The sequence below is a fragment of the Anastrepha obliqua genome, chromosome 4 (genome assembly GCF_027943255.1).
Source record: "Anastrepha obliqua isolate idAnaObli1 chromosome 4, idAnaObli1_1.0, whole genome shotgun sequence".
Lineage (NCBI taxonomy): Eukaryota > Metazoa > Arthropoda > Insecta > Diptera > Tephritidae > Anastrepha > Anastrepha obliqua.
Window position 1 is genome coordinate 96,685,424 of NC_072895.1, and position 12,011 is coordinate 96,697,434.

A 12,011-nucleotide genomic window follows, 5' to 3' on the forward strand; every position below is an offset into this window, starting at 1 on the left:
TTTTCATCAATCTTCCTCATTTCGAATAAGCAATTTCGAGCAATTCTTTTAATTTCAACAAAACAGCGAATTTGACGATGAAGCGGTCAAACTCAACAATTTTTTTTTTACCTTTTTTTGTTGATCGCAAGCATTTAACCTGAAAATTTTCTAGAATTTTATTGAAAAATTACTCCGCCTTGATGCTTTTTTACAAATGGAGGGGCCTACAGTTTTATGCCATTGCTTGTCGAAGGACGAGTCAAGGCATGATTCAATTACACTAGTCTACAAGGAAAAGTATCCGAAATAATTTAAACTAATATCTGCTTCTCTGTCCATGCAAAATTCGGATTGATAACTAAAATTAATTTATTAGTTTGAGTTTTTACGATAATCGTATCTTTCGTGTTTAATGGAACTAGGCCGACAAAATTTAACCAACATTCAGACCCAGAAACCAGACTATATATTTCCGAAGGTTTATGATGCGCTGAATCCAAATCTGGCCCCAGAATTGCTCTATCAGCTCTGGTTTTCGAGATATCCTAACCTAATGCTATGCCCATATTTGAGGTTATGCGATATCTCTGCGAAAAAAAAATGATATTTGAGCAAACAAAACGCCATTTGAAAAAAGAAGGATTGTATTTAAAGATGCCATCCTTTAATTTTGGTGAAAGAAAACATCTGCAAGGCTACATAACCTCAAATATGGGCAAAAATGGGGTTTTTTGCACTTTTAGGTTAGGATATCTCGAAAACCAGAGCTGATAGAGCAATTCTGAGGCCAGATTTGGATTCAGCGCATCATAAACCTTCGGAAATATATAGTCTGGTTTCTGGGTCTGAATGTTGGTTAAATTTTGTCGGCCTGTGTTATTAGAGATTTGCTCACTTGTGGCATTAGAATTCTGACATTGCCTTACAAAAGGTCGCATTTAAAAAGGACAAAGAAAGTGGAAAAATTAAATAGCTTTTTGGTAAAAATTACTCTCATAGAAGAAATGGATTTATCATAAATTTAGTTGACTAAAAACAAATTTTGAACATACTCATGCCTTATTTTACCCACGTAAGTTTGGAGCCTTGATCGCCAAGTACTTCCTAATCGTACTTATTTAAATTAATTTTTATTACATCGGCGGTGGCCGTCATAGCCGCATAGGTTTGTGCGTGACCACCAATCGGAAGTGCACGGATTCGAAACCCCGGGCACGAAATACCAAATGATAGAAAATATTGGTAGCTATCGCCCCTCAACAGACAATGGTAAACCTCCGAGTGTATTTCTGCCATAAAAACCATATTCCGTTCGGAGGTTGTGAGTAATTACATATTACAAAATGAACTCTTAGTAAGTTACATATATATGTATTTTTAAAACAATGTAGTGAGTACTTCCGCAACCTATATTTGAAACACATCGGGCTCAGATTGTCAAAATGTCCATCTTTCACACTCATTGCTCCATTTATGATATCCAGGACGTACCGAGCAAGTTCTTGCTCATAAGCACATCCTTCTGAAAGCGAAATGTTGTTCCTAAATATTTTACTTATCCTCCATTTTACTCTAAATTTCTAGAGTTAACAACCCAGTGTCTTGCTAAGCGAACCGATTTGTCAAGAGAAAACGAGAAAGCTGCTTACTGAGCAAACCTACTTTTTATTTATTGAATCATGGAATCAAGGCGCACTCAAAAAAGGTGGTGGCACTAGACCAACAACACTGTTGTGTATGTTTGATTGTCAAAGAAAAATAATTGAGAAACTAGAACACAAATATTGTATTCGCCTTGTTTCGTTCTAAGCTGACAGCCACATGGACACGGCGAAAGCAAAAAAAAACAACTCAGCTGATTTACCAACAACACCTTTAATAGATTCGCCTTGGAACGATTGCTAGTAAAAAAAAACAATATTCCTATCATTTGGTTTCTCACGCCCAATAAAAAAAATTAAGCAAAAGTAAAGACAAAAATAAAAGTGCTTTATAAATGATATTTCCATATCCTTTTTTCCAGGGATCGAAAATAACAGGGCGCATTTATTAAAGGTGGTAGCACTAAACCAACAATATTTTGTACGTTTGTTTGTCAAAGCGAAGTATTGGCAAAGTAGAAAACAAAAAAATAATTCGCTCTGTTTTATTCTGTGCTGACAGCCACATGGACACGGCGAAAGAAAAAAACAAATCAGCTGATTTACCACCTTTAATAGATTCGCCTTGGAAAATAATAATTATTTTCGAAATTTTTTAGCCTAGGAATATTAGTCCTATAAGATTTAAATTTTTTTTATTAAAAAAAAAGTTAGCAATTAATCATTATTTGCTGGATGATATTTTTCAGACAAAAACAGCAGTTAAATTTTAACTTATTTGTCAGGTCACCAATAGAAATTACAAATTCGCTTTCGGATAAGGGTTAAAATGTTAATTTAAGGGGTTATATACCTTGTGGTCCGGTGAAATTAGCGAAAGTTGGGTTTTTTTTTAAAGATATGTAGCAATAATTTTATTGTATAAAAGTTTTTATTATTGGATATTACAATGTTTAAAGAAAAAAAAAGGCTTTGTTTGTGTAAAAATATTTAAAAATGGCGGAGTTATGGCGTTTTCCCCCAAGACCCTTTTTTTGGAAGAGGCTTGCGGTGGACGCGATTCAAGTCCACCAAGTCAACTGAAATCAAAAAATCGAAAAGATTTCATTAGTATAGGGTTATATCTTCTTAGTGAACGATCAATATATTAAATATTTTGATTTTTGTGAAAATAGGAACATGTTTTTAAAAAACTCCACTTCTACAGTCCTAAAATTGGCATTAAAAAATTCATATCTGCAAAATAAAAATTTATACATAAAAAGTTGATCGTTCACTAAGAGGCGACATCAATTACGAACAATTTAAAAAAAAAATTATAAAAATCGGTTGAATACTTTTTTTGCAATCGCGTCCACCGCAAAAGCATTTTTGGAAAAACACGTTTTTGAGATAATCGCGTTTAAAGTTTCAAGCGCCGCATGAGGCCGTACGCTCAGGACGTGACGACGCACAATTTAAAACGCTGTAACTTTCGATCTATTGCTCAGATCTCTATGAAATTTTTGGAAAATGTTCTCAAGGGATTGTACTTTACGATAAAGAAATAAAATTTATTTTGATTTTTTTAAAAAACACAAGGTATATAACCCCTTAATTTTTTCAGTGAAATATGAAAGTTAAAATTTGTTTTAATTAAAAAAAAACAAAAAAAGTGAAAATACAATTGCTTTTTAATTGCAGTTTTTTCATTTTCTGCGGCTACGGTAGCCGTAGCCGAAGTGCGTGACTACCTTTATAGAGTGCATAGGTTCAAATCGCCGTGCATGAAACAAAAAACTGATTAAAAACAAGTTTTTCTAATAGCGGTCGCCCCTCGACAGGTAATGGGAAACCTCCGGATGTATTTCTGCCATAAAAAAGCTCCTCCTAAGAAAGCCATTTGCCGTTCGGAGTTGGCTTAAAACTGTAGGTCCCTCTATTTGTGGAACAACAACAAGAAGCACGCCACGAATAGGAGGAGCGGCTCGGCCAAACAATTAACAGAAATGTACGCGCCAATTATTTTTTTTTTAATTTTCTGTAAATATTACATATTTCCTAGGCAAGTATTTAATTTCCTTAAATTTAAACATTAAGCTACCCACCTTTATACAGAGCAACGATTCAGAATTTAGGGAATATTATTTAAGGGGGAACACTACTGTGATTTTTCAAAAAAATCGTTTTTTTTTTTGCATTTTCTTAAAGTAAATATATTCAAGAATATGTAAAAAAATTAACTTAAAATCTTGAAAATTGACGATGTTATACCCAATGCAATACGTGCAGGTAGTGAGTTACAACGGCCAATGAAAACGCGTTTTTCTCAAAACGTCTTTTCTGAACAGGGGGGCCTCGATTGCTCGAAGACTTATGAACCGATTTTAATTTTTTTGTTTTTAATTTTTGTACATGTATTGGCTACAGACGTACATAGCCGTTTTTAGAAGTTTAGAAGTTCCAAAAATTAATATTTTTTCAAGCCTTTCGAAAACAAAAAAAGGGAAAAAACACAAACTCATTTTTCAAACCGGTACCATTTTCTCAAAAACAAAAAATATATATACATATATATAAACAAACCGCCAAAAATATATATATAAACAAACCGCCACGTACGACGATAGCCATTGATCGTTTCCACGACAGTCGGTCCTACGTTACCGGCCAAGGACTGTCACCCCAGCAGCATTTCCCGTGCGTAAGTATGGGGAATGTTTATGCTGCTACAACAACAGCAACGATAGCCATTGATATATAGATTAAAATTTTTTTTGGTTTTTTTGCTTTCAGATGATTTTTCACCGCTGTATCGTGGCCACCAGGGTGCATCAGTTTTTATGACGTCATTGCATTAATATTAATAACAATTGTAATTTTTAATATTTTTGAATAAAAATTTGTGTCAGTATAGTTGAATATATGTTAAATAAATTATAATTTGTCCGATCCTCAAATAATCATTCCTACTTATAGAAAAAAATTAATCAAAATCACTTAATTTTCACGCGTTCGCTGTGGTGTTCCCCCTTAAATGCTAATGACGCGCCTGCTGCAGTGATCTGAGTTGCGGACACGAGAATAAAACGTGCCAGATTATTTATTTTTGATCGAAAATTTGTTTGTTGTTTTGATTGTAAAGAAGTAAAATTTTTGCATCTTTTGTTTTTGACTGTAAACATATCGTTGAGAAAGTAGCAATTATTTATTGACTCTTTTGAAAAAAAAGCATAACAGTTGCGGTCCCTGGATTTTTCGATTTATAAAGCATTTTAAACCTTTTACGCTGCATATGAATAAATCGTCAAAATGAGCTAAAAAAAAATTTCTCATGAATTAAAATCGTCCACCGTAGGAAGTTTTTCCTTTCAATCTTCCTTGCCATTTAATTGCTTCATTAAATTTCCAAAAACACAATGTTCCATATGTATATTATTATATAATTATTATTATTATTATATAATTAATAACTATATTATATAACTAATTTTAGTTTTTCTTTTTTTAATGCGGCTGTTTATTGCTTATTCTTGACGGTGCTTTGTTATATTGTAAAGTGCTGTATAATCTAATGTTTACGAAAAAATATGTCATTGATGTGGGCATTCGCTAATATTTTCATTGATTTCACACAATTTGTTTATAGCAAATGAGCAAGGCTTAATTTTTATTCACAATCCCCAAAAACTAGAAACCTTAAATCTAAGCTCGCACAGGCAAGCAGCCGCTTGTTTTTTTTTTAAGTTGAGGTGAGTTGATTTACTATGCCGATGAACCGCAAATTAATTACTTAAGGTTTTCTTCCGCTAGCTTTCTTAAGTTTTTCTTGATCCACCAACGCATGCCATGCGACAAGCCACCCTCTAATCCATTAAGCGTAAATTCATATGCTGTGTACAAGATTTGATTACTTCATTCTTTCATCATTCGTGATATCCTAACTACGTTCCCACCACATTTCCGAAATACTTCTACCTCTGAAGATTTGTAAACGCCGCTGCTACAGTCAATACCTCATTGAGATATTGAAAAATGATTGGCTCCTGTATGGCATATGGTTGCAACAACTTGAATTCCCGCAAGCAAAAGATCATATGGCGTATTTGCAGTCGGCACACCGGTTCACGTACACGCATCGTCGGAATGCTGAAGTCTTTTACTTTACGCGAAGTTAATTCACTATTTACAATGCTCATGGTGTGGTGGGAAGCCAATTCAGCAGCCACACGTGATGCTGCATATCGGCTGAGTGTTAGGCCATCATCCTCGTCATCCACTTCGATATCATCTGCTGATTCATCAGCAGAGTCTGTAGTGGAATCGGTTTCGGCATTTCCAGTAGATGGTACTGAACTGGATGTCGAAGTCTGTTTGGGCTTTCTTTTGCGACGTATGCCCTTACCAGGATCGGCAACCAATGAAAGGTATTTCGGTATAACATTTTGAAAGTTTGATGAAGTAAATATAGTCAGATCGTCGTGATGACCAACGAAAGCATCAGAAATGTATGAAATAATGCCTGCAGGAAAACAGATTATTTTATATCGCACTAAAATTGTTTCAACTATTGCTTTACTCACCATTTGGTGTGATGCTTAGAATAAATTTGTAATTGCTACAATCAATTTGAATTTGGCGTTGCATATCCGTCTCCACACATTCAATCAACGACTGGACGTGCGACAAATTCGACCGGAATGCGAAAGGCAAATTTTTATGGCGATCGTAGTACTTCTTGCTGTCGGGCCAGCGTACCAAATAACGCAGATAACGCGCCAACTTGACAATAGTGCGTGCAAAGACCTGTTGAACTTCAGATTCGCTCAGTTCAAAGTATTCGGCGAGCAGCGCAAATTCCTCATTTTGGCGCAGTTTCTTCAATGTAACATAACAATCTAGCAGTGGCACGTTAGCTGTATTGCAGATTACATTCTTCAGTAGCGGTAAACGATTAGCCAGCACACCCAGATGCACATATGGATTTTTCTCTATCAACTCAAGCGTTACACTGCGAATGGTGCGTTTGGGCACCTCGCGCTTTATAACAATAGTTGGACGACGAACTTGCACGGTGGTACCCTGTGACGTCACGGCACTAAATGTATTACCGGCTGGTGTAATCGTCGTACCAATTCCTCCATTAGTTTGCACATTACTGCTGTTCGATATAGAGCCACCGCTACTCGCCTGTATAATTGTATTGGGTGGAAGTGAGCTTATAGCAGCTCCAATCTGTTGCTTTTTATTTGGTGTAGTGGTAATAGTTGTGCCACCGGGACCACCAATTGTCTGTTGCCATTGAAAACTAGTAAGCGGTGTGCCTGCACTGGCTATGGTTTGCAATGAATATTTGGTTGATTTCAACGGAGCTTCTGTAAGTAAAATATAAGGAGTGAATTTTAAAAACAAAGTTCGCCACTGTATTTAAGAATTTGTACCAGTAACTTACCGATAGAGGATGTGCTGCTGCGCTTCATCACGGCAGGCTTTATTGTTGCGGGTATTTTATTTATAATTAGATTTGTGCCAGTTCCCAGCTTTATTATAGGTTTCTGTGAAAACGACAATAAGGCAAGTTAGCACCAAACGCAATTTATAAGGAAAAAGCACTTGTTACACCCTTGGCACAGATAGCCTAGAAAACTTTATCAAAATTTTGCGTTATCATACATAATTATACATATTTATCTTATAAAGCAGTGCATGTTTAATAAAGCCTCAACCACACACCCTTCAACATTTTTGATAATATGGCCTTGCTACTAACAAATGATCGCCTTCATCAAGTTACACGTTTTGGAACCAAGTTTCTTGCCTATTTATACATAATGCCTTTCTCCTCCTAGCACAAATTATTTATTAAATCCTGCTACAGAATATAATTTGAATAAGTAATCTTACGTGCAACTTAAAAATAAAATGAGCGCGGTTCAGAAAAAATTAAAATGCAACGCGTTGTCAGTGAAATTTAGGAATTGAATTCAGTGCGAGTATATAGCGATCTCAACCATACATACGGAGAGGAAATAAGTACACTACCTCAGAAAAGGTAGAATATAGGAATTAAAACGGCGATTGAGTGTTGCCATATTAAAATTAAAAAATTATGAGTTACCTGATACAAAAATATATTTCACCAAATTAATGCTAAAAAGTTGGTCAGGTAGTAATGACATTATTTTTCAGTGAGCAGAGCGTACAGACGAGTTCGTTTTTTCGTGCTGCCGATTCTTAAAAAAATATTTAACCCGCAAAGTTAATATTTTTTAAAATTTTAAATTAAATAAAGGTAATTATCAAGTTTATGGTGCCAACTTTGAGCAAACATTTTCGATATGGATACCAATTGATGCGTTTCATAGTTAATAATAATAGAACGGAGCGTGGCTTCTTTAAACCGTTCAAAAGTTATTAAAAAAAAACCATTCTGTGAAATTGATATTTTGTGCCACTTATTGTGGAACAACATCAAAACGCACACCACAAACACCCAAAAAGGGTATACGCGCCAATTATATATATATATATAATTGTTCATTCACTAACGCACAAAATAAGCGACGAACATAAACTTTGGGAAATAATGTCTTGTACTGCCACTTTATTGAAATAAAATGAAAATAAATAAAAAAAATATAAAATTCAATTTTATTTATAAAGTGTCTACAATATTGAGTGCCAGATTTGGTGAGCGCTACATTTATATATGTGTTAGTGGAAACTTTGTAACAAAAACTCGCGCGATTTTTTAATCTAAATTTTCACTATTTAGAAAAAAAATTGTATTACTGTACAGCAGGTTGGAACTTTCATGGTTATAAATTTAAATAGAAATATTATATATGTTATATATGTATATATGTTTATATATATTCTATTATATCAAATCAGGCGACTTTATATTAAAAACATTCGCCTACGGCACTTTTTATATAAAGCAACAATATAAAGAATTCGGCGTTTCGGTGCGTTAGTGCATGAGTAATTAGTGGTAAAAAATACCACTTTTACGAAATGTTTTTTTTTTCTTAAGGGGGGGTAAGGGATAAAAATTGATTTTTTTTTTTTGCATGTTATTGTAGTAAAACATTTCAAAAATACCGTGTTAAAATTTTAAGTCAATCCGAGCAAAACTTTTTAAGTTATAGAGCATAAAGCCGAGCCGCCTCAAACATCTGCCGAGACGCAGCAGTTGCGCGCGTAGTCCGTTACAAACTTTAAACGCGGTTTTCTCGAACCTTTTTTTTTAAAGTGCGTAGTCATTGGCATTTGAAAACTACTCAACCGATCCTTTTGAAATTTTGCACACATAGTTTACATATAAAAAACCTCCTCCCAACGTTTTTTTTCGCATTTTTTTTTATATTAAGGTGGTTTTACACCTACAAAATGGCGGCATTTTTTCGTCAAAAATCACTTTTTACTTCTACATGAAAATTTTATCAAATATTCTTGAAATGTTACTTTATAATATGCAACAACTTTTAATAAACTGACTTGAACCGTTTCGCTACAATAAATTCATGAAAAAAGTGTTTTTTTTTTAGCGTTTATCCTCCGTTTTTATCTATATTAGATGAACTAAGAAAACTGAGAGAAATTCCAAAATTTCAACTTTTTGGAGGTTTTAAAGAAAAAAATGCCTTTCTATAAAAACAAAATTCACTTCAACTTGGTATAAAAATCTTGACAATTTTTTTTTTATCTATTTTGTTAGCTCAAATAGAAGAGAATTTAATACTGAAGGGAACAACCTATGATTCATTTCAAAAGGTTCATTATTTTTTTTTCATTCATGTACGCCAATTCAAAGAAATCATAAAAATGAAAAGTCGAGAAAAGAAGATAAAGTTTGTACTATAGCTGTCCGGTCACAGTGTAACTACCTAACGCTCGCCTACCTTTGGCTTTGTATCTACGGAAATATTGAGAATTAGACTCTGTAACTTTGCGTGAATATTCTGAAATATATTAAGAGTCGCTTAAAACGAAAAAAAAAAATTAATTTTTTTGACATTATAAACCAGGCTCCCCCTTAAACGTTTTAACTTTGAAAGCTTTAATAGAATTATATCTATTTATTATTTATATCGGGACCCAAACGCATTGATTGGCATCCATATCTAAAATGTAAAACTATGATAAATACCTGAAACTATATAATTACCTAAATAAATAATTGAAAAAAAAATGTTCAAAATTGTTGTTTAAATATTCCTCTTGAAATAAAATTACTCTCAATTACAAATTAAAAGTAACTCTAATTAGTAATCAATTCCTTAGAAGTAATTTCTAAACTAATGGTAGGAACGTAATTGTTTTCAAGTACTTTGATTGGAATTGAGAACGTCTATTATTTTTTCAACTTCGACTGAAATATATATATTTTTCCTACCAATACCATTTACGATTCCTCAATGTATGTAAATAAAAAAATAATCAAAAAATATTTTTAAATTTTTTGACTGATGATTTGAAATCGCATTACACATTATTATTACAATATGGACACACCTAGTTATCAATAAAATTAAAACAACAACTACATGAAAACAAAATTTTTGTTTCTCTAGTTACAAATGTTGAAATCAGCAGCTGCTTACAGGTCACCCCACGCGGAGAGTGCAAAAGGTTACGCAATCGTCTATCGTCTTAAGAGACAAATTTTATACGAACTGACGTGAAACTTGCTAAATTGCAAGTGCATTCATTAAGTTAGTGGGTTAAAAATTTGTAAACCCCAAGTTAGCAAAGATTTGAACCCAAAATAGCGATTTCCACTAAGGGCATTTCTAGCTCGCCCATCAAAAATAGCTACCATGCAGATATGCATATGTGCATATGTAATCACTTTTCAATAAGAATGCAATTTAAAATTTCCAAAACTTAACTACATTCGCAATCACTTTACCAGAGCTTAAATCTTTCGGCTGCATACCATTTTATAACAACTCTATTTCGTTTACCCTGATTTACCTTTGTAATTTGTTGCTGTTCCAACTGTGGCTGCAGTTTACTTTTTATCAATATAGCTGGATGTGGTGCCACCGACTCCTTCGAATCGCCAGCCGCAGGCTTGCGATATTTGACTACGGTCAATGCCATTTTGTGATTACTTCAAGCTTCTTTCGATTTTCTGTTGTACAACTGCGGTGGGGCAACAGAAGGCGCAGTTTGCGCCAAAATTATGTATGCACTGAAAATTATTACACCTTTTTGTTGCACTCAATACACTAAATATTCTATGGGATTGTACACACTATACAGTAAAGGTTATGGGTATAATTTTTCGTACAATAACTAATACATTACAATTTACAACTAAAATCTAATAAGATTTTTCACGGCTACTTGCGTTTTTGAGCTGTCGCGCAAATTACGAAGATTGCAAATACAAGTACCAAAGTATGTTGAGTTTCTTGTATGGTGGAATTTGTTTAGTTGCTTTCGAAAATTGGGATCAAACGCATAGTTGCATGCCACTTTCTCAATTAATTTTGTTATCAATAAAATTTGAACTTTTGCCAGAGGACAAACTTGGTGTCTATGAATTATTTCGATAATCGATCGAAAAATGTGTTCGACGATACTTATCATGATTTCTTTTAAAATACTGAATGGGTACAGATTTGTTGTGCTTGCAGAAGCATTGATTCAAAACGGGCTATCAACCATCCATCATCTCTATGTGACTGCCTTAACTTAATCCCTAGAAATCAGGTTCAACCATACTTCATCTCTATGTGACTGCCTTAACCTAATCCCTAGAAATCAGGTTCAACCATCCATCATCTCTATGTGACTGCCTTAACCTAATCCCTAGAAATTAGCTTCTACCTTAGTTGAGACTAAAACCCCGTTGGTATCAGATATGTAGAAAAAATAGAGAATGTGAAAGGGAGTACAGATGTTACGTGGTCCGTTAATATCTTACGAGTGCGAAAAGCTTTCGAACATATCTGTAGGTTATTCTAGTATTTAAAAATCGGTGCTAAAATTCCGTTATTTTAGTTGTTTGTGTAGCAACTAAGTATTTCCTGTGCGGGGAGTGCTGCTGTTGCGACAGTCCTTGGCCGCATATAAATCCGAGTCTTTCCGGTAACGTTGAACCGACTGCCATGGAAACTTAAGTTCAATCAACTTTCACGCTTAGTTGTAGCCTCATTTTTAAATATAATATATACATAATTGACCAACACTCACCATGTGAAGTAATCTCTTTTTTCTATTATATAAACAACAAATTTTAAGTACAGTAGAGATGGAAGTAATAATTTCCTTTATTGTTAGCAAAAATAATGCATTGTCTATGCATATACATAAATACTGTAAGGGTGTGCGGTTTGATTTTTTTATTCACCCAAAAGTGTTATGGATTTAATGAAAATCGTGTTCTTGGCAGTTTTACACTCTGAAACACGCATTAGAGCAATCATAGACCGCATT

At 34.0% G+C, this 12,011-nt stretch overlaps 1 protein-coding gene across 3 annotated transcripts; it reads right to left on the bottom strand.

Annotated features, from left to right (window-relative positions):
• Window positions 1-4,968: 4,968 nt before the first annotated feature.
• On the bottom strand, window positions 4,969-10,964 carry LOC129245262 (uncharacterized). Of its 3 annotated transcripts, XM_054883336.1 has the most exons (5): window positions 7,467-7,553; window positions 7,296-7,407; window positions 7,015-7,117; window positions 6,146-6,937; window positions 4,970-6,084 (listed from the first exon to the last, which is right to left on the bottom strand). In XM_054883336.1, the coding sequence occupies exons 3-5, from the start codon at window positions 7,040-7,042 to the stop codon at window positions 5,537-5,539; spliced, it is 1,368 nt and encodes a 455-aa protein (XP_054739311.1). In that variant the 5' UTR covers window positions 7,043-7,117; window positions 7,296-7,407; window positions 7,467-7,553; the 3' UTR covers window positions 4,970-5,536. The 3 variants fall into 3 exon arrangements, with proteins under 3 accessions (XP_054739309.1, XP_054739311.1, XP_054739310.1); XM_054883334.1 differs by lacking the exons at window positions 7,296-7,407; window positions 7,467-7,553 and adding an exon at window positions 10,542-10,964 and having other exon boundaries at window positions 4,969-6,084; XM_054883335.1 differs by lacking the exon at window positions 7,296-7,407 and having other exon boundaries at window positions 7,467-7,586.
• Window positions 10,965-12,011: the final 1,047 nt, after the last annotated feature.